At 35.6% G+C, this 22,871-nt stretch overlaps 1 protein-coding gene across 1 annotated transcript; it reads left to right on the forward strand.

The window, feature by feature from the left end:
- Positions 1-9,615: 9,615 nt before the first annotated feature.
- Positions 9,616-22,352, forward strand: LOC149933935 (uncharacterized). The gene is made up of 7 exons (XM_090153368.1): positions 9,616-9,647; positions 11,720-11,756; positions 14,895-15,024; positions 16,864-17,024; positions 18,270-18,311; positions 19,140-19,169; positions 22,237-22,352. Exons 1-7 carry the CDS (start codon positions 9,616-9,618, stop codon positions 22,315-22,317), a joined length of 513 nt encoding a protein of 170 aa, XP_090009494.1. The 3' UTR covers positions 22,318-22,352.
- Positions 22,353-22,871: the final 519 nt, after the last annotated feature.

A 22,871-nucleotide genomic window follows, 5' to 3' on the forward strand; every position in this document is an offset into this window, starting at 1 on the left:
ATTTATTTCGCTCTAGAGCTGAAGACAATTTGATAGCAGTTAAGCAATCAATTTTTTTTAATAATTAAATTCTTAATTTCTACCCTGGATAATTATGAATTACTTACCCGTAAATTAGACGCATTAGGCCACAATGAATGATAACTAAGCCCTATTAGAATATTACGTAACAAGTTTTCACATAAATGAAGTCGACATATTAATTACATTTGTATTTAGTTTTGAGATGCAGTATTTCAGATAACTTAATAGACGCTTTTCTTTCAAAAGAAGAACGGAATTGTTTTATTCTGAGGAGCAGATCACTTCCTTCATTATAATAACACCCTTGAATGGTAAAATATTATCAAATCGGAGTTAACGTTTTCTATTGACATGTAGTTTCGTTGGGGAGTTATACAATTTATTATAAAATTTCAAGACAATTACAGAATAGTGGTATTTTTGGGCATACGCATATTTCTGATATCACATTTCTACCGAAATATATGGCCATGAATACTGAAGATTTTCCTGCCCATTTTCGTTTTGAACTTTAAATGACTATAGAAAGAACTTAAAAAAAAAGACCGGGTTTTCAACAAGAGGGTGGCTGAAGCTAAATGCGTGACACTTTTCAATAACAGTGAAAAAGAGAGTCATCCCCTTTATAGTCAAATTACAGCCGACTTTTACGAGCGCGCTCTGGTTTTGCCACGGTTAGCTGAAACAGTAAAAGCTATTAGAAAATTGATTTTGATGGAAGCTAAAAAATAAATTTGAGACCACCAAACGAAAACGGTGTACTAGACCATTATTAATGCATTAAAGTTATTTATTTTCCTAACCTGCTTTTAAGAAAACAACGAAATGGAAAAATTTACAGCCTGTTTGAAACTTAAATTATGCAATATCAAAATTCTGAATATAATAGTGTTCATTCATATTTTGGTTAGCCCTAATTGGTTTCAAAAACGAACATAATACATTTTATTTTTGTGGTACATTCCTTCGACGAAAACTTTAGCAAGATTGTTTACATCGAACACTATTCTTTTCGAGAATACCTTTGACCTAAGCATTTCTTATTTCAATTTGTAACCAGCCGAACGATTTTTAAATTTACACTTAAAATATGATATTTGGAAACACCGCAACAGTTCTCTTTCTTTCTTATAAAATTTTATCTAAATGGTATTTAACATATTTTTTTAAATACTTCTTGACCAAATTTATCAAATACTTTAAAATGTAAAATTTTTCTAGTTAGTGTTTTTATCTCCACAATGGAGCAATGAAATCAATTAGGTATAGTTGTACTATTAACTAATAGATAATCGGTAACGGTGGGTCATTACACTTATAAGTTACTGGTTCTCCGTACAGCTTATACAATGTTTTTGGTCATTGAATTACCATTATTTTCTTTATAATAAGAAATAAAAAATAACAAAATACATAAGGTATCATAAATAATCCAGTAGCAAATTATTTATATCGTTACTTAATTACATCGGTTTTAAGGTAATAATATTCAGACTGTCAGATATATAGTGCTCGTATTTCAAACAGTACACCCTCTACCAACGTTCGCCGAAACCAAATTTAGGTTAAAGGCAAAAATCAACCCAAAATACAGTAGAAAATTTTCATAACCGAGTTTCGATAAAACCAGAATTTACAATATTTTCAACTCGGATATTGACTTACTATTATAATTAAATCAACAATTTAAGTGTTTTATATAAATAAACAGATTTGTCGTTATTGTATGAAATAAATAGTTGCGTAATCTATTAATCCATCGCTTTGCGGTATACAAACCCGCTTGTTCATTACTTAATGCTTTTAGATAAGGTTGATAAATCGGTGCACGGTATAGGTCGTGGCAAACGCATCTCAAACAACAACCAGTGAAATAAAGAAATGCATAAGAAGAAAGGGAAACAATTTGCATCTATCAGTTGAGCCATAAAGATAGCACTATTTAAATTTGACGGAATATTTTATTTGAAATGAATCGTCAGTAAATCATTTATATTGGTAATGACAGAAATATATTTACGGTCCCATGTTTTCGTTTTTACCCGTGCCTACGTGTTCTTCCTTTTTCAACTTTATATTGTCGAAACAAAACCCTTTGGAAAGAGTGACCTCTTTTAGTGGCGCTGTATTCGCTAGCCTGTTAAAAAGACCAAAGGCTATTAGTCATCACCTTGTAACGATGTAGCCACTGTTTACTCCGCGAACGAAATTTTTTAAACGAGGTAGAGCGCCGTCAAATATTTCCAAGTGCACGGTCACGCAGACACAACCACGAACAAGGTGGTTACATTCAAAAACAGAGTTGCACTCAGAACTGCATGGAGCAACAAGCAATCATTAGAATTGAGATGGAAGGGTTTTACTGAGGGGTTATGTCACACGCAACCTCGAATTGACACACGTATTATTATATGGAAGAACGATTATTATTCTAAATGAAATCCTGCTTAAGTATTATCAGTAACACTCTATTGTTTTGAACAGCTCTTCAAATTTAGCTGTAGAAACACTCGGTATCACTCTAGAAGCATAAACGTTTACGTCAGTAAAGTGAAATGCTTAACTGTCCAATCTGTTTACAAACTCCGTGCTTTCGTAGTAGGCCGTTTTAATATCCTTCAATTATTTATTGTGTTTTTGTACATATTTGCCCATAATTTTGGGTGAATTTTTAAAGGTTATTTTTGCTTAAGCGTTATGGCAGTGGTGTAGCATATGTGATCTTGGAGGAGGATAATAATTGAGCTGTTTTTAGCTTAATAAGAACCAAATACCGAAGCTTTTTATAAACCCGGGTGTAGAATGTTAAATAATTTAATCCACAATAATTACATATTTTTATATTCCTATAACTGATGGAAAAGATAATTCAAAAGAATACGTTATTTCTATTCACTGCTTAGAAGAAGCAAAGATAATATAGAACTACGTACCCTTGATTGGAATTCTTAGAGGTTTCTGATTGACGATTTTATAACGAAGCGTTTACCTACTTCCGGCACGTGACCTCCAAAAAGTCAGCATCCAGCGGTCGCTGTATTTTCCTATCACCGCGAACTTTGATGACGCGCTGTTGTGCGTCATCAAAGTTGGCCGTGGTCTCATCAATAATTGCTTACCACGGTAAGTATGGAGTTAATGTTTTCGGAGTTCCAGCAAGGCAGATAATTTGAAAATAGAAGTACGACCATAAAATGTATGAAAGTTCATTTTAGGATCCAAATAAGTAAAGGAAACTATTGATTTCAGGAAATGGTGCACTTGAAATTATGTAAAATTAGGATTTAATTTAATTTTTTATAAGATTTTTAACGCAAAAATATCATATTTTGATAGGACGAATCTAAATGGTTAATTTTGTCCTGTGCAATTGCTAATGGAGATTTCTACTAACCTCTTAGTGGCCTTAAAATAATTACCAAAACGAAACAAAATTTATGAGAAAAATGCTCTTTTGCCATCATAATTTCGGGGTACGCATAAAGAAATGATGTGAATTTTAATAAATTATGAGGCTACAAAATGGACGTGCGTGACAGGTGCATGGATCTTTAATAATGGAGTAGACCTATTTAGTTAATGTGGTGCTAAATAGGAGCCGATTAATTAAATGCGTAGACAGAACAAACTCTTAATTAGGCTACGGCCAATTACTGCTCATTCTGGGTAGCTGTGTTAGCTTATACCTTATTCCTAAATTAATATATTTATAAATCTGTAGACGTTCGCGTATTTTTCGAAAAAGACCGCCATCACTCTTTAACTAGTGCACGTTTTGAGAGGAGCACAGGTTTGATTCCAGCTTGTGGCATCGGCCGCGTACCTGTAAAAACTCTTTCTTAGGCGAAGCCGTTAGTAAAAGTAGGGCAAAATTTTAATCTGCAGTAAATTTCCCAAAACTGATGATTGACCAAACCTACTAAAGCCATCCCGTTTAGTACAGTTGTGGCGATTGAATTATGAAAACTAAGTGCTTATTAGTTATATCAGAATGGGCCAATATTTCCTGCTTTTCTTAAGAAGATAGTTATCAAAATAAAACACACAAAACCGCTTTAAAACGGAACCAAGCTAGGACAGCTGTCATATTGCTACGGACTACGGTTCTCAATTTAACGTGATTCGGATTAATCTGACTTGGGCTGGTTACAGACAACCTACATGTTAATGTTAAGATGTGGAACGAAGCCGGATCTTTTCCACGCGTTCCTTCGAATTACTACAGAATTGTCACATAAGCATTAGCTTCGCTAAAGAATGTAGCTCAACATAAAATTTGATTAGGTTTTTTCCCTCTCCACTTCCATCCTCCCCAAATAAAAACCACTGATCCATGTCAATAATCAATACTAACGTCACCTTGACACCAAACGTAAATGAAAGGCATCATTTTGAATACACTTTAGGGGAATAAAATCCACCTAATTCTGGTATCCTTTTTTTCACGACCGGCTTAGTTCTGAAAAACGACTAGAAGCAATCTTATGTTTTCGTAGATACGTTTAAGCCTATTTTAACTAAATCAATGCTCCATTTTAGAAAAAAACCTACTGAATATTAAATAAATATTACTATCCATAATGTTCATGTATTATAAGTTGTTTTTCTTTTTGATACATACATCGAATGTTTTCAAATTAACCTATATTGGGAGCCATTTTCTAATATGGTGGATAATTCCTTGCCAAAAACCAATATATATATATATATATATATATATATATATATGATCATTCATAGCTTCATAATTGTTATTTCTTTTAGGTCATTTCCCGCCATTTTTTTTATTAAGCCTCGCATTCGGTCCTAATTGTAATCTTCCGGTTGGATATATTATAAATAACCATAGAAAAGGAATTATCAGGTTTGATCTAATAAATTTTTGAAGCCATAGTAAAACTCGGAACAACTCCTTCCGCGTTGAGTTTGCAAGTTCTCTCCCCACTGGTTTGAGGGGTTTTCCCCCGAGTTCTTCGGTTTCCCCTTCCATAAAAACTGGTCTATGTTAACGGTAATAGTTAGTGTAGGGAGCTGTTGGCTCGATCTCGTGGCATGTAGGGCTTGCCACCACCCTCCTACGCATTGTAACCCGGCCACCTGAATTAAGGGCTTCAAAAGTCGCATGATGACTTAGGCCTAAGGTGGTGCCTTGGGTATTAGCCTAGCTGATTATTATTTTATAATACTCTTAAAAGGAAGGCGAGAATTATAGGCGTTTTTATTGATTTTGACTGCCATTTTCCAAGGTGGCGGATTTTTATTAACTTGGAAAACGAGGAACGCTATACTACTTGAAATAAAATCGGCTTCGAATTTTTTAACAAGCAAAATTTTGTACAGCTTGAAATTTGTTTGCAGTTAAGTAAAAGGAAGCTTAATAGCGGAACACTAATCAATATCAACACTCTGAGATTTCGCAGTCAAATTTAGGATATTCTGGTGCTAGAGTAATTTCCTCTACGGCGACTACGGAAACCATAGTGGTACTTTTGCGTGGCGCTCTTTCCAGGTGAAGGATCGATGAAATCTGAGAGATTGATACGAGTGGACTTCTCATTTTTAGCGATAGGCGGAGATCTTTCTTGGAAGAAAACTTTGGACCAAGAAGAAGGAGGCGTATTTAGATCCTAAGAGATCGAGTAAACGGTTACTTGACAACGTTAACAAGACCGAGACTAATATAGGTCCTAGCTTAGCCTACAGTATCGGGTTTCCCCCTGGCTCGCCGACAGACAATACGTCGGGCTATAACGGCCTCTTTCGCGGTGAAAATGTCGAAATCGCGTGACCACAGGCCCTCGTTTTAAGCCCCTTCATCACGCCTCCAGTTTTCTTCGTCGTCTTCAACGCAACTCGCGTAGCGTCCGTCATTTTTGCTATCAAACCGAACTATGGATTAACAAAGTTTTAAGCTGATAGGACTTGTCAGGACGGCTGGGCGGCTAGTTATTTAATAAATACGTTTACTCCTTAAATAACAGTTATTTAGCGAGTCTGAGTAAATGGAGTTGGTGTTTTGTTAAAAATGACGAGGCTTCTTTGAATATATTTCTAGAAGCAGGTCGTTTAATGAAAGAACTTGGTACGAAAGAAACATCTTATAAAATGTTTCAGCTACCAAAAATATAATATTTAACAAGCATTCGTTTTGGGTTTGAAGGTGATATTTTTTACTTTTAGCTAAAAACACGTTTCGTATTTATCTCATCAGCCTCAAGCCACCCGGTCAGTTAAATTAGGTCCCAAATTCATGAGGGGAAAATGCTTCCCAAGTCTATATTTGTGACAAAAACAGTTCCCACGTCATAACGTACGGTTAAGTCTTTGGCCCCTAAAATTAATGCGGACACCAATACACTCTTTGTCCTAGTTACGCCACTTATAACGAGGTATATAATCCTTGGCTGTTATTGAAACCAAAGTAGCTCTAAATAATGGGTAACTATACCATTTTCCGCATAGGTTAATTTTTAAGTATTGAAAGAAAATGTTTTCAAAATATGTAAAAAATATTTGATGATAATAAGTTAAAAGGTTTTATGAAAATTTAAAGAAAATAAATAGCCTTTAGTTTTTAAGGTATTTTCAAACTTTTAATGTTTGAAAAATAATACGTAAAAATTTTGATTCAAAAGAGTAATATATTTTTCCCATCTTGTAAAGAAATCAGGCATTTGGGAAAAGATAAAAAAATTTAGACGATTAAATGTTTAATTTCTCATTTGCTTCCCCAATGATGTCTTTTAACTTCTTTTCGTCAATATTACATTACTTTCTATTTGATATTTCACAGTTGAAGTGACGCAGGCGTTAAAGTGTTACCAATGTGGAAGTTATCCGCGGGGCGGCGGCACCGGATCAATATCACCTTGTTCCTCGCAGGACGAAAAGAACATAATGACCTGTTCTCCGTTGGACAAACTTTGTCTGGTATATTAATGACGACATACATTTTAGGGAGTTGCACCTTTGCTTAGTATTTCAAGCTGGGTTCTTTTGTATCCTTCTCAATTTTTTTCGTCATACGTCATTTGCTCTCGAAGACCTTTCAAGACTAGTATATGCTAATTCTTATAAATTATTTATTTCGGTTGAGCTCTTTTATGTTTCTAAGTTCTTAAATTTTAATGCTCAACCGTAAAGTAGCACCAATTTTAATGTATTTGATAAAAATAATTAAAATGTTTGGACGTTTTTTAATTTAAAAAATATCTGTTCTAAAAGCTCTCAAAACTTATCTTGTTGAAATTTTCGAAAACACTAATAGTATTTGAAATAGTTTAAATCGTGTTTATCGAGCTGAAACTGTTCGAATGGTATTAAATAAAATATAGGAGGTTTATTTTTAAACTTTGAGACAGTGACGAGAATAAAAACAGTAACATGGTAATGCTTACAATTCTATAGGGCTTACATTGTGTGTACATGTATCTAAACTTCTCATTAATCTAACAATTTCGGAAATTAATTTATTTCCTGCAGATCAACTCTGTTTTGTTAACCATATTTAAAGATGGAACAATTCGTGGTTTCTATAGGGTTCTAATTTAATTTATGTAATTTATTAAAGCATTGGTTTATTAATTTTATGCATTTTCCATTATTTGGTAGAAATACGTTAATAAGAAAATGGTGGTCCGGCAGTGCGCAGAAAAGTGCGAAGACGAAAGTAAATATTTTATCATACATTCTTAAATAATATTTCAGTAACACCAATAAATTAAGGGAATCGTGGTAAAAGCAATCCCAATTTAAAAAGAAAATAGCCTTATCTATTTACAAAATTGATAATTTGTTTAAATTAAATCAACCTAGGCCCGTTGTGTGCCCAAATGTAAGGGTTAGACACGAGCCTAGAACTAAACTAGGAGGGGGTTTATGATACTTAAGCTTAGGGACCCTGGTGGTATTTAACATATTGTTTATGTAATAAAATTTCGAAAAACATTAAAATCAAACCTTTCCAACCCACTCTGCTATTATCTATACCTTTATCTATAATAACAGTAATAATAATAATCAGCTATGCTAATACCCAATGCACCACCTTAGGCCCAAGTCATCTAGCTAGCTTTAATGTCTATAATATAGGTGGCAGGCCCTTCATGCTACTTGAATTAAAGGCTTCAAAAGTCGCTTGTTGACTTAGGCCTAAGGTGGTGCCTTGGGTACTAGCCTAGCTGATTATTATTATTACTTTAACTCGCTACACTCACCCAAGCTGATATTGCAAAGAAAATCTCATACGAAACTTTAAAGGAATTCGAAAGGGTTATGTTGTCTTCTGTTAAATTGATCTGGGACGAGTTACTACCACCTTTTTAAACAGTTGCAAAGAAACGTATGTTTGTGCTTCTTAAACAAATGATTAACTAACCCACAATGTTCTAACAATAATTAATTAATTTATGCTCCCAATCCCCTCATGCCCGAACAATAATCTCCTTCCTCATAAAAAAATTACCAACCTGGTATCTCATTGACTTCTTAAAAGTGATTGGAGTGCTCTTCGGTGATGCCCCCCCCCCCCCTCTCGGGCTATGAATTCTTGGTTCGAGATAGTGGGCGACTACAGATACTTAAAGGACAAGAGCTTAAACATAGGTTAATTAACTAGTTTCGTTAAAGAAGTACTACAAACTGTTTGATTTGTGTTTCAAACGCCCCTAGCAAAAAAAAAGGTTTGGTATTCAACCAAACGGTCGCCATGGTTACGTACATAGCTATAACTGGTAATCCACTTTATCTGGGAGCAGCATTACCATGCTGATGGAAAGAGCGCGACAAATAACCATGGTTAAATCATTGTTATCGAAGCTAGTTAGATAATGTGCAAGGGCCCATGAGTTGAACAATTCTTTAAAATTTTCAGAAAATTCTCACGAGGAGGAATACCATTGCTGCAAAAACGACTTATGCAACGGCGCTGTGCCCTCGCAACCAGGATCAACATATTTGATTATAATAGGATCCGTATTCTTACTCCGAGCCGTCCACCACCGACTGCGTTAATTACTCGAAGAAAATATTATTCGAAAACAACGTTTCTCTATTCGCACAGCACCGAGTTTCAGCATGGATGACTTAACATACGCATCATCAGCACCAGCCTCGCACGGCACCGTACCTATTACCAAACATCGAACATTTTCTTAGCCAAATATCGTTTTATTTACGCGTGCATTAAATCACCGTAAAATGTAGATCGTGCCGTCTCGAAATAGACATATCAGCGAAATAAAATTTCAAATTAAATCGTGGTCTTAATTAATATATGTTTTAAGCACGGGAATTGCTACAATGCCAAAATTTAATTTATCTAAACGGAGAAAGTTTGCATACCGTAGTGACTGGGAAAACTCAATTCACCTTTCTGCCGGAATCAAACCTTCAACCTCAAGGTATTCTTGATAAAAGGAATTTGATATTTATCATAGTCTACGCGTACAATGTTTTTGAGTTAAGAGAAAAGATCGTAGACCTCAATTTTCAAAACGTCAAAGTGCGTTCATGGACCATGAAATTTTCGTTGCAATTACAAAGACGAAATAGTTAGTTTAAGCGATTGTCGAATCATGGCATCCCATCAGAATGCCCAGCGCTAACAACCACAGACCGAACAGGTAACTAATCGCCAGGGGCAGCAAGATAACCCTACTGCTGACAATCACACCAACCCTCCAAAAGGCGCAGCAACGGAACGACCAGCCCCAGATTCGCTATAAAGGTGGATGCTGTAGCATCCCCAGCAGACACCCTACCTACATAGGTAAGGAATGTTCTTAAAGCAAACTTTTTCCCTCGTAAAAAAACCAAATCAGCCGTGTATCTCATTGGTTCCGTAGAAATTACGTCTTCCATCGCCGGAAATGTTCACCCCCTCTCGTGCCGAGATAAATTCTACCATAATGGTTGCAAATAGTTTCAACATACTCATATCCTCTAAGTATACATTATTGCAGTTATAAATGAGAAAAACCAGTACTAAATTGCAAAGGAAATTAATTTATTAATAACTTAGGCTTCAGAGAGCTACCCCCGCCCCCTGAAACATTTATAACGAGGGTATGAACCCCTCCTTCCCCTTTCGTGCATTACATAAAATGAGATACTAGGAGTAAGAAAGACGCATTGCACACAAGGAAAGCGCAGTCCAATAAAAGACGAACGATGATTGTATAATACATTTGTCATTAGTTAGGGTCTTGTCTTGGCGAAGTTAATGTTCCGCGAGAGTGGGTGGCCAATGTTATTTGTCTTACAATTGCGCTTTAGTGCCAAAATCTAGTCACAACCTTTTTGTATGGGAGTTGGTTGTTTCTAGATTAAATATGCACCAAGAAATGTTGTTAGAGCGCCCCACTTATCTGGTGCACTTATAAAACCATTCTAAAATATTTATTAAAATTAGCCGAAAAAATTCTTTCAGATATTAAGTCTCATAATAGCGCCTTTCCAATAATTTTATAGCAGCCAGTCTTATGAAATTGCCAAATTTCTTGATATATTTTTTAATGCTATCTTCTAAGATATGTAAATTTTTATGGAAGTAAACCAATAGGTTTACTGTTTATTCTTAGACTCGATTCCTGCCCCCCCCTTTAGATCTTGCAGATTTCACCCTCCTGCGTAGCTTTAATCTTTTCAGGATTCTTAGTCAGAAAGTTTTGGCAGGGGTGAACATTTTTACACTCATTTAATCCTGGGCGTCTAGTTCTTTAAATCTGATTATTTGAGATTTTTATATTATTTAAAATAATACAAACCGTTTTTTTGTGCAGATAACTGGTTTTTGTATAATTAATAATTCATTTTCTATTATATAAGATAAAACCAGCAAATATTTTCACTGACAGATAATATATCTCCCTCGTTTCTCGAGGTCAATGGAATAAAACTCTAGCCAATATAAAATTGAATGTTATATTACACGTGGTATATCCAGAGCCGCCGAGAGCTATTTGGGGCCCCAAGAAAGCCATTACTACTGGATATAGGCTTATAGCTAAACTTTCTCGGATAGTAACCCCGAGACGTATATCTCGTTTGATCAAACCCGGGCCCCAGCGAGCTGCACGGGCCCCTGTTATTTGTACCGGTTCCCCCTCTCTTATCGGGCCGGGGTATATGTCTAGAAAACTATGTGTAACTTGCGCGAATCACGGGTTTATTGGATCAAAATATTAATAATTATAAGCTAGGCTAATACCCACGGCACCGCCTTAGGCCCTAGTCATATAGCTACTTTTTAAGTCTTAAATTCAGGGGGCCGGGTTACAATGTGTAGGAGGGTGGTGAGCCAACCGCTCCGTACACTAACTTTTACCGTTAACCTTAACGAGTTTTCATGAAAAGACGAAAACCCCTATAAACCATGCGGGGAGAACTTACGCAGGAGTGGTTCCGATTTTCACATATTGCCCCATGCTGGGATCAAACCCGGTTTCTCTTGCTTCGAGGTGAAAACGCTAACCACTCCGCTACCCCAGGTAATAAATACGGGAAGACAAATCTTTGGATTTCCAGGCAGGGGAGGTAAGTACCAAAACATCCATTAATAAACCATACTTAATAAAATTGAAACTATGGTCAATGGAGACTTGTGCCATCTTCTAAACAAATCTACCTCCTCGGATATAGCCATTTTTACCAGTGGCTTCAATTGTTTAAAACTAAATTGCGTTTTTATTTTTAGGAAAGCTGAACTTAGGACAGGTCGGGTGCGATGGAAAGTATGCGTATTATTGATAAAAGAGGCGAACTGAGAATTTGAAAACTGTCTCTTTCCTATAATTAATTTTGAAGGGTGCGACAATGGCTGTGTGTTTTCAGAACTTTTTATTAAGGACTTGCTAATTGATTGAGATAAGCTCATAAAACAGCTTTATATGAACATCTGTTTGTTAAGGCACTGTCCTAGTTTCGTACATTAGTAATCTGCTATCTAATTGTAATTATAGAATTTAAGAACAGGGGGATTTTACATGATTACTTCCCTTTTTACACTCATCATAGAATAATTAAAGGTTATTTGAAAACCTTTGAAACATTGAACACATCTAATGTTTATTTCTGATAGTTTGTCTGCGTCTCGCTATATAGTCATCCTCACCGTTGCGGAAAGAGTAAGAATATGTATGCTCTTCCAAGCGGTGGTCAGCGAGTCATATCCTGCTCCGCGGGCCTCCTTCCGTTGTTATTTATTTTCCCCACGCTCACGCTCTTTCAACTGCCGGGAGCTGAAAGTCCGAAGGTTGGTGTCCGTTCGCGGAGTAGCCAAGGGATCGGTTTCAGTTTTGGACTTGACCCATTCATTATGTTTCAGGGGTTCAAAGAAGAAAGTAGAAGGTTATTATAACGTTTGATTACTGAACTTGCGGGTGGTGTTTTTTTTATGTATTCGATGATTTTTAGATGATGTGAACAATTTTTATTATAGAAACGTAATTGTTCTTTTAATTAAGTAATTTTTCGTACCATAACAACTAAAGCAATAAGCTGAGACCCTGATCCGAAACGGTCTCAAACAATAACTCTAGTTCGGGTTCATTTTGAATAGGGTCGGTCTTCTTATTGTCTAAAAAATAATCGAAGCGGGTCGGGCTCATTTTGAATGGCGTTGGGTCGGTAAATTTAGTCGAACCGACTTACCCAACAAGAGTTTTTCTAATGGAAATTGAGACCTATGGAAGGTTTATTTTGGATAGTTTTTAAATTGTTTTTCACATAACCGTTTGCCGATAGTCATTCAAGGATGTGTGACTTTCGGTTTATGACGTCTGGTTAGGTTGGCCCCGCTTTGACAGTTTACGGAGCTTAGCGCGTTGAACAATGGTTTAGCCATTTCAGCCAGTGGTAGATCGTGGTAATTGTGATGGAAAATATTAGGTCGCATACGTTTTGCCGCCGTCTATTTTGCGTACTGACCTATTTCTGTCCGTTTTGCGGACCGAGAAAAAGGGGAATTGAGGTTGATCAGATTGGCGGACATACGTTAATAAGAAATCAATATAATTTTAATTTTTGTACATTATTCAAATCTACATAATCACATGGACAAATCATTAAAGATAGAATACTTAAATTCGTATCCCTAGCTGCTTTGGTTTTCTAAGCCTAATCTTTCCCTCGCGATATATAGTTCTATTTCTTTTCGTCTATACAAGCCCAAGTAGTAATTTGTTGATCCTTTTTATGTTAAGTTGCTGAAGGTTTACCACGGTTAGTTTCCGAAAATTCTATTGTTATGACCGTTTTTCAAAATTGCTATAACTATTTATATGATACCTCTTGTTCTCAATTCTGTCCAAATTCAACCCCCGTTTTGTTCCGGTCCATTAAACGGACAACAGTAGGTCACGACCTAAAATAGAGACCCCCAAAACGGACCAGACCAAATATTAATAAAAGTATCGATAATTATGAGTAAGAATTCTAGGTTAATTTTACGAGGCCGCGGTACAAATTTTATTTGAAGAATCCTGATCGAGCCATATTTTGAAGCCTATTTCTTTCGATAAATCTTTCCCAAAATTAATGTACATAATTGGGGTAAATTCCCAAGCCTAATTGACCAGTAAAGTTTAAATGCACTAAAGGTCGCTCAATGACTTGGGGCTGAGGTGTTGCCTAGCTTATTATTATTATGTATGTATAATCTTTTTAACAGAAACCAAAGCTTACTTTTCCAGTAACATATCAGTAATTAGCTCTCGCAATCGCATAAATAGTAAATTTTTAAATGCCGAAAAGCAAAGGTTTAAAAGGCTATTTGAAATATTTATTAATAAAACTAAACAAACTTAACACGACAAATAAAATCAAACGAGCAATGTTAAATTAATAGCGTACTTCAGGTGATGTCCTCAATAGAGCGTATCCAACAACGTTCAAACTACTACATTTCGACGTACATAGCAGGCATATATAGGTTAAAATATGAACTTCGATTACACAACTTTGACCAAAATTATCGAGGTACGCGTTTTCAATGTACATCATGAAAATATGACAACGAAATTAGGTTGGAAAATATAGTAACGTAACTATAGAAAATGTGATCAACGACGTAGCGGGAACCTATCTCGATAAATATTTTAGCTCGGAAATAAAAGTTCAGTTCGCCGTAGCGTCACGTTAGAGAATTTAAATCAACGGAATAAGGTACGTTCAAATTATAACTATGATTAGCCTTTATCAATCAACCCTAATATTTTCAATAGTAATTATTCTAAAATTTAAACGGCATTCTTTAAATTTGATTGCTTAGCTAAAACTTCAGAGCAGTTCTATCAAATTTGATGGTTTTTCTTAATTGTGTTGGAATTTGGAATTTTTTTTTTCTGGTTGCGCGAGGCACAGTGTCTAATAAGTGTATACACTTTGTATTTCTTGTACAATAAACTGCTGTAGGGTTTCCACCCTTCAGGAAAACCGGCAATTAGGAACCCCTTGTTAATAAGAACTGTATACCAACCTATCAATTATAAACTGAGAAAGATGGTGTTTCAAGCTCGACCAACTGCAGCGATTTCAATTGTAAATCCAACTAGAAAAGCTTTGGGATTTGATCAACTGACGAACGTTTTAAGTAGGTCAAGTGGGCGTTAAGCTATCGGCCAGCGCTATCACTTAAAGCAATAGTCAACCCCGACAAAATATTTGTTACTAAGTGAAGATCAGAAACGGAGGCAGTGGGTTCGCTTAATTTATTGGACGAAGCCGAACAGTTTTATTTACCAAAATTCGTTATTATTTTTAAACTTTGAAAATTTATCTTCGTTATCTACAGTATTATATTGAAATATTATAAAGGGTGTGGTTTAATGCCACCGTATTCATTGATTTCTAACCTGTCTTTTATATTTCAGAACTTTGCTGAAATGGGTTTCAGCTATATTTGTATAAAAATGTTGTCTTTCGCTTTGCTTTATATCCAGTCGACGGCGCCAGACTTTATCAGTCCCGAAAGAGCAGCGCATGACTCGGTTCCAGTTTGCAGTAAGTCTAACGTCTTGAACTAACGCCGACCCGTTTCTTTGTTGAATATACGCGCGATATTCCTGACACTCTTTCTCTTCAATCAAATGGGACTCAGAATTTGGGTGGAGTTTGAATTAATTTTCTTTGACTAACGTCTTTCGGCGTGCATTTAGTTTCGCACGATACGCGATAAGGTTGGATTTTTTTATTCAATTTTAATTTCGGGGTATAACTGCAATAGATGACGCTTCTATCGCTAGATTTTACACGACGTAGCTTGCCTGCGTTAATTCGTTTTCAGTTGAAATTAATATTTGAACACTGTGTATTTTTACGATGTTATGCGGAGATATACTGGCAGTAAATTAGAATCTACGATGCACTTTGACCCCATTCGAGTCAACTTCGAGAAAAATAAGGTCCATGTTTCACGTTCATGGCCTAGATAATTTTTATTCTCGAAAGAGTGTATTTTATATTTCTAGTAGAACAACCTTACGACGACGCGATGGTGAGCGTTGACGGGAAACCCCTGATAGGCCTAACGGAGACTTTTTCCGTCAAGGCAAATAATACTTTTAAGCCCAAACGAAATTTTTTGCTTCCACGCATTGGAAAAAATTGTGTTTATAAAGTGAAAGAAGAAACCATTGGACTTGGTGTGACTCAAGAATGAATTGTAGTTGGCATTTTTGGTTAACTGACCAACCGGAAATATTTCATTCAGCGATTCCGTTTTCACCACTTACATCTTATTGAAGTGCATATTGCGGTTTAATAAAACAATGGACTATAGAGACCATAACTAAATCTAATTTTAAAGAAATCACCCAGCGCAATCAAAATTTAGGCTGTCGCTAATGTGCTGGCCAATCAAAACCGAACCAAACCTAACCCACCCTAGTTAAATATAATTAACTACCTTAAGGGAGAAGAATACAGTAAAAGCCTCTTTTTCGTTCAAGCTGAACGTTTCAGTTTTAACAATTACATAATTGAATTACTTTTTTCTTATTAGGCTGAAAATAATTTTGATAATTCTAATATTAATAGTAAATAATAATAATAATCAGCTAGGCTAATACCCAAGGCACCACCTTAGGCCCAAGTCATCAAGCGACTTTTGAAGCCTTTAATTCATTTGGCCAGCTTCCAATGCGTAGGATGGTGGTGGCAAGCACTGCATGCCACGCGATTGAGCCAACAGCTCCCTACACTAACTACTTCCGTTAACCTTAACAAGTTTTTATGGAAGGAGCAACCGAAGAGCTCGGAGGAAAACCCCTTAAACCAGTGGGGAGAGAACTTGCAAACTTAACGCGGAAGAAGTTGTTCCGAGTTTTCACCCAGGGCCACCAGCTGGGATCGAATCCGGCTCCTCTTGCTGCGAGGCAAAAGTGCTAACCACTCCGCCACCCCCTCCCCTATTTTAAAGAGATATAAGGTCCTAACTAGAGGGTAGTTTGCCCAACTTGTTTAGCTCTGGGGGTCCGAATTAAAACGTAATAACTTTACTTTTCAATTTAAAATTGTCAAAATTATTTTAATCACTAAACAAGAGGCTGTTCTACACAAAAATATTTATACAAAATTAAAAGAGTTCAGCTTGAAATAGCGCGAAAGTAGACAATGGCCACTGTAGTCTTCCCCCTTAACCAATAATAGTTATTTTAAAAACACGCTGAAATTATAATCGAAAAATTTCCAAATCGTCTGAAATGATCCCTCCGTATTGAGAACCGTTGATTTAAAAGAGCGATATTCCGCCTTCAGATTAACGAAAAATCAATATGAATATATTAAACAAATAGTGAAGAGGTATATGACGAATTTTGTATTCGTGAAATATGAATTTAGGTGATAGACAAGCCAAGACACGATTCGAAAGGTGTCTCAATTCGCACCCACGTTTCAGCAGTGGACTCCAAGCATGCGCCGGCAGCGACTGGGGTTTATTACTATCGCTTCTGTTACCGAGCAAAGACCACAAGCAGGTGTTATGCGACGAAGCAACGCGGGTAAGTTTTTACTAAGGTATTCTTTACTAATTATGATAATTTGAATTATCACAAAACATGCTTACCATCTATAACGAATAGCACCTGATTTTAGCTGGAAAATGATTTGTTATTTAAGGCACGACTAGCGGCCTTATAGTTTGCCAATTACTAGCAGTTGTGTCACGATGGATCGATAAAGCCTGAAGTTGCCGGCAGCTCCTTGGCCTCACTTTTAAAGCTTAGATCCAACATAAGTATTCACCTTTAAATTAGAATAGTCGTAATATCTCAGATGAAAAGTGTGGCACAAAATCGCAAAATTCATTAACAGATAAATTAAAAAGGTTAAAACTAACTAAAGTATGTTTAAGAGCGTAAGTAGAACTTAATTTTTTACGTATTAAATCTAATTTAAAGACGTTTTCTCAACAAGAATTTTAGTGATAACGTTATCTCTATCATATATATTACGTATACCCAAACGTATGTTCGTCTGTCTGTCTTACACACTTGGTCTTAAAGATCCGAAACTTTGACTGGTAGGTGATACGTTTTTTAGGAAGTACATTTTTTAATTTCCGATTCACTATAGGTGGCTTTCTGATCTCGACATAATAAATGGTTCTTACGAACCTCTTAATCAACTTATTCAAGGTTGGCGAGTTTTGTGTCCAGACCTTTCTTTTAATGAAATTCTGGGAATTAAACTTATTACAAGAATCTAAAAATCGTATATTACATAAGACATTTGTAATACTGTAACAGCTTGCAACGGGCTTTGACAACGGCATATTTATTTGTGGGTCTTGATTCTTAAACATTGCTGTTGTCTGGCAATCAGGTCCAGATACTAAAAAACCAAGGGATCAGAGTTAATGGCAGAAATAATTTGGGGATATTTCCTTGCACGAGTCTATTTAATAACGTAGGCAACAGTCCGAGGTATACTGATAATTGCCAGAGTAGGTGAAGAGTACAATCCGACACAAATTCCACGTGGCGGGAAAATATTGCTTAAGCGTGGTCTCTGGCTGCAGGCGAGACAAAATGTACTGTACATTGGCTTGTAGCTAAATCTGACAATTTCTAAAAGGAAAATTCTTGGTGCACATGTTAAGTACCACCGAATTAATTCACTTTCAAAGAATTTACTTTCTGTGTATAATTAATTCATATCACGGTGGTTCAACGCATTCTATAAGAACACAGTAGTGAGATATATTTGGAAATAGTGCACAGTAATAAATAATGGCTTTTTTTAAGGTTTTGAACTGCATGGCCCATAACGTTCCCATTACTACCCAAGTAAGTATTTTTCATTAATAGAACATCGCCGGCGTAAAACACATTTCGCTGTTGATCCGCTGACGATGTTGAAAGCGGGATTGCGTATGACGATGGTAGAAGACTAAAAGATTCGCCGTTTATTTCTAGTATGAAACTAAAGATATCTGAACCACTCCTTTAGTTAGCATATTCGACGGGTTAAGCCAGCCTTCAAAAACGTGAACCGGGGAACTTGTAGCAGTGTTTATTGCACACACGAAAGCTAGAATTACATTTCTAGAAGATTCCCGGTTCACGTTTGCCAGGGGTGTCTTAACCTGTCAATTTTCTTTATAACACAAATATAATTTGATTTTTATCTCGCCTTAATTGTTGCATTTCCAATAGATTTCACTATTCATTTCGGTCAATTTCGTAGGCATATTATTAGACAATTCATGAATTATTTTACGATTTAGACCAAGTTTTATGATAAGTTGAGGGCCGGTAGTTGGGATTTCGTGAATCAGAATAACAAAAACTTATTTTCTTCTATATATGCAATATAGATATTTACCGAGAGGAGTATAAAATCTCCTAGCGATAAATGTCATCTATTTAATTGGAAAAAAATATGGTTGGTTAACAAAGCCTTGTTAAATGAAGTGAAGTTTGGTCAAATCAATCATAAGCAGTGAAGAGATATTCAAAAGTTCGAATGGTTTTCAACAAAATTAACATAAAAAAGTTTTAACGTCACAATGAGGAACTTATATATGTCAATTTAAATATATTTTTTGCAAACAATAAATGGTCATTTAACATTAACTACTACATATAAAACTTTCTTCGAAATTTACTTTTTAGGATGAAAAAAATGAAGTGGCTGATTTTCACGTAAGTTATTAGGCTCTTCATTCCTTAGGCAGCAAAAACGAAAACAATGATATTTGACAATTGCAAAATAAATAAATTGGATAACCTAACGTGCACATTGTATTGCGTGTAAAAGTCCCAACGAGATCATCATTTAAGACAAAAATTAATAATTTCAAATCCAGTGAGGAATTTAAACCGCTTTAAATCATATTTCTTATGCAACTAGGGTACTTTTATGTAGAGTAAAATTGTTTAAAACATAAAACAGATTTTCCTAGTGGCACACTATATTACATAATAAGTTAGATATTTTTAGCAGAGTTACAAAAAGGTTTTTACTAACCCATTTATCATTGGATTTTAAGCATTGAGTCATTCCATGAAGAATAAGCCAATAGTTTACCAAGGGTTAGCAACTCAACTTTATTTATATTGTCACGATTTCAACCCCCGCCCGCGTTATTTAAGATAATTCAAAGAGAAGGTCGTTCCAATTTCATGGAACTTGGATCCCGATTTTGACCCCCGTCTGCGGTTAATGGGATACTAGGAAGAGAAGTTCGATCCCAATTTCAACCCCCACCCTGGTAAATAGGGATACTTGGAAGAAAAGGTCATACCGATTTCGAGGAACTTGGATCACGGTTTTAACCACCAACCGCGTTTATGGCAATTATTGGAAGAGAAGGTCGTTCGGATTTCGAGAAACTTTGATCACGGTTTCTGCCACCAACCGTGTTAATTGCAATAATTAGAAGAGAAGGTCGTTCGGATTTCGAGAAACTTTGATCACGGTTTCAACCACCAACCGCGTTTATTGCAATAATTGGAAGTGAATGTCGTTCCGATTTCGAGAAACTTTGATCACGGTTTCAACCACCAACCGCGTTTAATGCAATAATTGGAAGAGAAGGTCGTTCCGATTTCGAGAAACTTTGATCACGGTTTCAACCACCAACCGCGTTTATTGCAATAATTAGAAGAGACGGTCGTTCCGATTTTGACCCCCCGCCCTCATTAATTGGGATAATTGGAAGGGAGATTCTTTCCGATTTCGACCCCACTAGGATAATTTTGATAATTTAAAGAGAAGGTCTCCGATTTTAAGTTTTTTTTTAACATTGCGTGATGTTTTTGTGTACCATCTCCGTATTTTCAAGTGAATCGAAAAAAACCCTACTTATCCAACACCCGCATTCTTCTTTCTTATTCAAATGACAATAGACAACTTTCTTAATCTTAAATTGAACTATTCAAATGACTGAATACAAATTTCTTGCTTTTAAAATTAGCCATTCAAATGACAATAGACTATTTAGTAATGATTGAGAAGCACAGAAGTTAAAAGTTGTAAAATATCGAAATTGATTTTTGGTGAGAATTTAACATTGGGTTAACAACTTATAAACTACTTACATGAAACATCGGTTTTTACAAGAAAACAAGCAATATTTACGTAACATAAGCTGTCAAAAACACTGAACAACTTAAAATAAGTAACTTTTTTATTTATCATTATGTCTGGGAAACCTTAATAATATTTTTCGAGTGAGGCGTTTTTATATTTATCCTCCCTGCTATAAATTTCCTACTTGGCGTACTCCTTGGCGCTGACATCGATAGATCAATAAATAAAAATAAAATTATATTTTTATTTCTATCAGTGTTAACAGTAAACGCTGACCCCCAAAATAATGCTTGTGGGTCATTCCACGTGAAATCGACAACTCATGCAACCATCGGCTGATTCAAATGAAATTTAAACCACCTAAACTAGGGACAACATAACATCATGGGGAAAATTAAATTTTTGGCGAAATCGATGGAGCGGTTGCGTAACTAGAGCCCTTCGAAAATAAGTCACTTTTTCAAACTCTCGAAAAGTTCATTTTCGCAACCTCAAACATTTTGTATAATAAATTGAAGAATATTTCGATGATTACTATGAAACTATCGATTTTAGGGTAACACATAGCGCTGATTTCGAAAACATTGATGTTTTTTTTTCTAGACCTTACCATTTTATATTAAGATAAAGCTTCGGGATTTTTAATCTACGGGGGGTCATTTTTGACGGCCAAACTTTGATTTAATAGTCGAAATTTTAGGTCAAATGTTAGTAATAATTTTTCGTTTCTTGTGCAAGACGCGGTGCAGGATTTTAATTGGGAAAATTACCAAAGTAACTTATTTTCGAAGGGCTCTAGTTACGGAACCGCTGCATCAATTTCGACAAAAATTTTGAATTCATTATGATTGTGTCCTTAGTTTAAATTTCATTTGACCCATGGTTGTATGAGTTGTCGATTTGACGTGGAATGACCCTTCTGCTAGTGAATCGAACGGTCAATTGATTAGGTCGTAAATTTCAGATATCTGAAGGTAATCAATTAGTCAAATCATGTTACTTTTTTATATTATCCTCATCTAACAATCTGATTTCAGATTGGTTTTGGTTGCATTAGCCCAATTATCTAATCTGAATTGATCTGCAATAATTAATCTTATCAGACCAGTTAATTGAAGAGCTTAATCAATAGCTGTGAGTCATCTTATAACTGTTTACCGTCTATTGGCCGGCTTACGATGAATTAATATTAATTTTTGAGTTTAAACTAGCTGGTCTTCATTGTAAGTCATATCAACTGATCTGAGCGTAAATGAGGATCATCTGATTTATCTACTCGATGAAGATAACGCAACTGTTACCTGAAAATTGGTTGGAAGCACTAAATTTTAAATAGTACTTCGATAATAGCATGTGGCACTGGGTGAAAATTCGAACAACGTTGAGTTTGCAATTCTCTCCCCACTGGTTTAATGGGTTCCCCCTTCCATAAATTCTTGTTGAGGTTAACGGTAAAAGTTAGTGTAGGAAGCTGTTGGCTCACCTGGCATGAATGGTTTGCCACCATCATCCTACGCATTGTAACCCGGGAAACGGAATTAATGACTTTAAAAGTCGCTTGATAAAATAATCCTATGGTGGTGCCTGGGGTATTAGCCTAGTTCATTATTACTATTACCAATTAACTCGATTTAAATTCGGTCTGTATGGTATCTAAAATGTTTTTGTTTGTTGCAGAGATGCATCGGTACCAAAGAAATTACCAATTCTCAAATGGAAGACTTTCGCCAAGCAGTTGCAAACGACCGACGAGGATGACACTTCATACAACCATTAAGGCTGCTTTTCACAATGGAAAACACGCTGAGTCGACGAGAAACATTTTTGCTTAACGTAAATTTTAAAAGTTAAAATTTACCGACGCGACGTTTTTGTAATTTATTTGTTTTTTGTATAGTTGAACAAAGAAAAATATTAGGTTCATTATTTTATTCAAAATTAAAACTACTAGCAAGCCTGCGATTAAAGTACGAGTTTCTTTATTTAACTAAAGAATATTTTCTTTAATTAAAAAAGTATCACATTCAAATTGCATTAGCACAAAAGGTAATCTAACGACAGCGAAGGGATACGGCACATATTTTACCATACCGAACGGGGTCAAGAGTGGAGCAGGAATTCAGGAAACAACTCAGACCTGACGAAACTTTTAAATTTTTCCGTTACTTTAAAGGCTGCGCCAATTCCAGGGTTGGAAAAATTAGGAATATAATTAGTTTAACCTACTATCACTTTATAGTATAAATGAAGCGTAAAAAAGGAGAATCGATAAAGATGCGGCTATTAAAATTCCTCACATTTATGGATTAGTG

Source organism: Leiobunum rupestre, chromosome 7 (assembly GCF_980474605.1).
Source record: "Leiobunum rupestre chromosome 7, qqLeiRupe1.1.hap1, whole genome shotgun sequence".
In the NCBI taxonomy this organism is placed as follows: domain Eukaryota; kingdom Metazoa; phylum Arthropoda; class Arachnida; order Opiliones; family Sclerosomatidae; genus Leiobunum; species Leiobunum rupestre.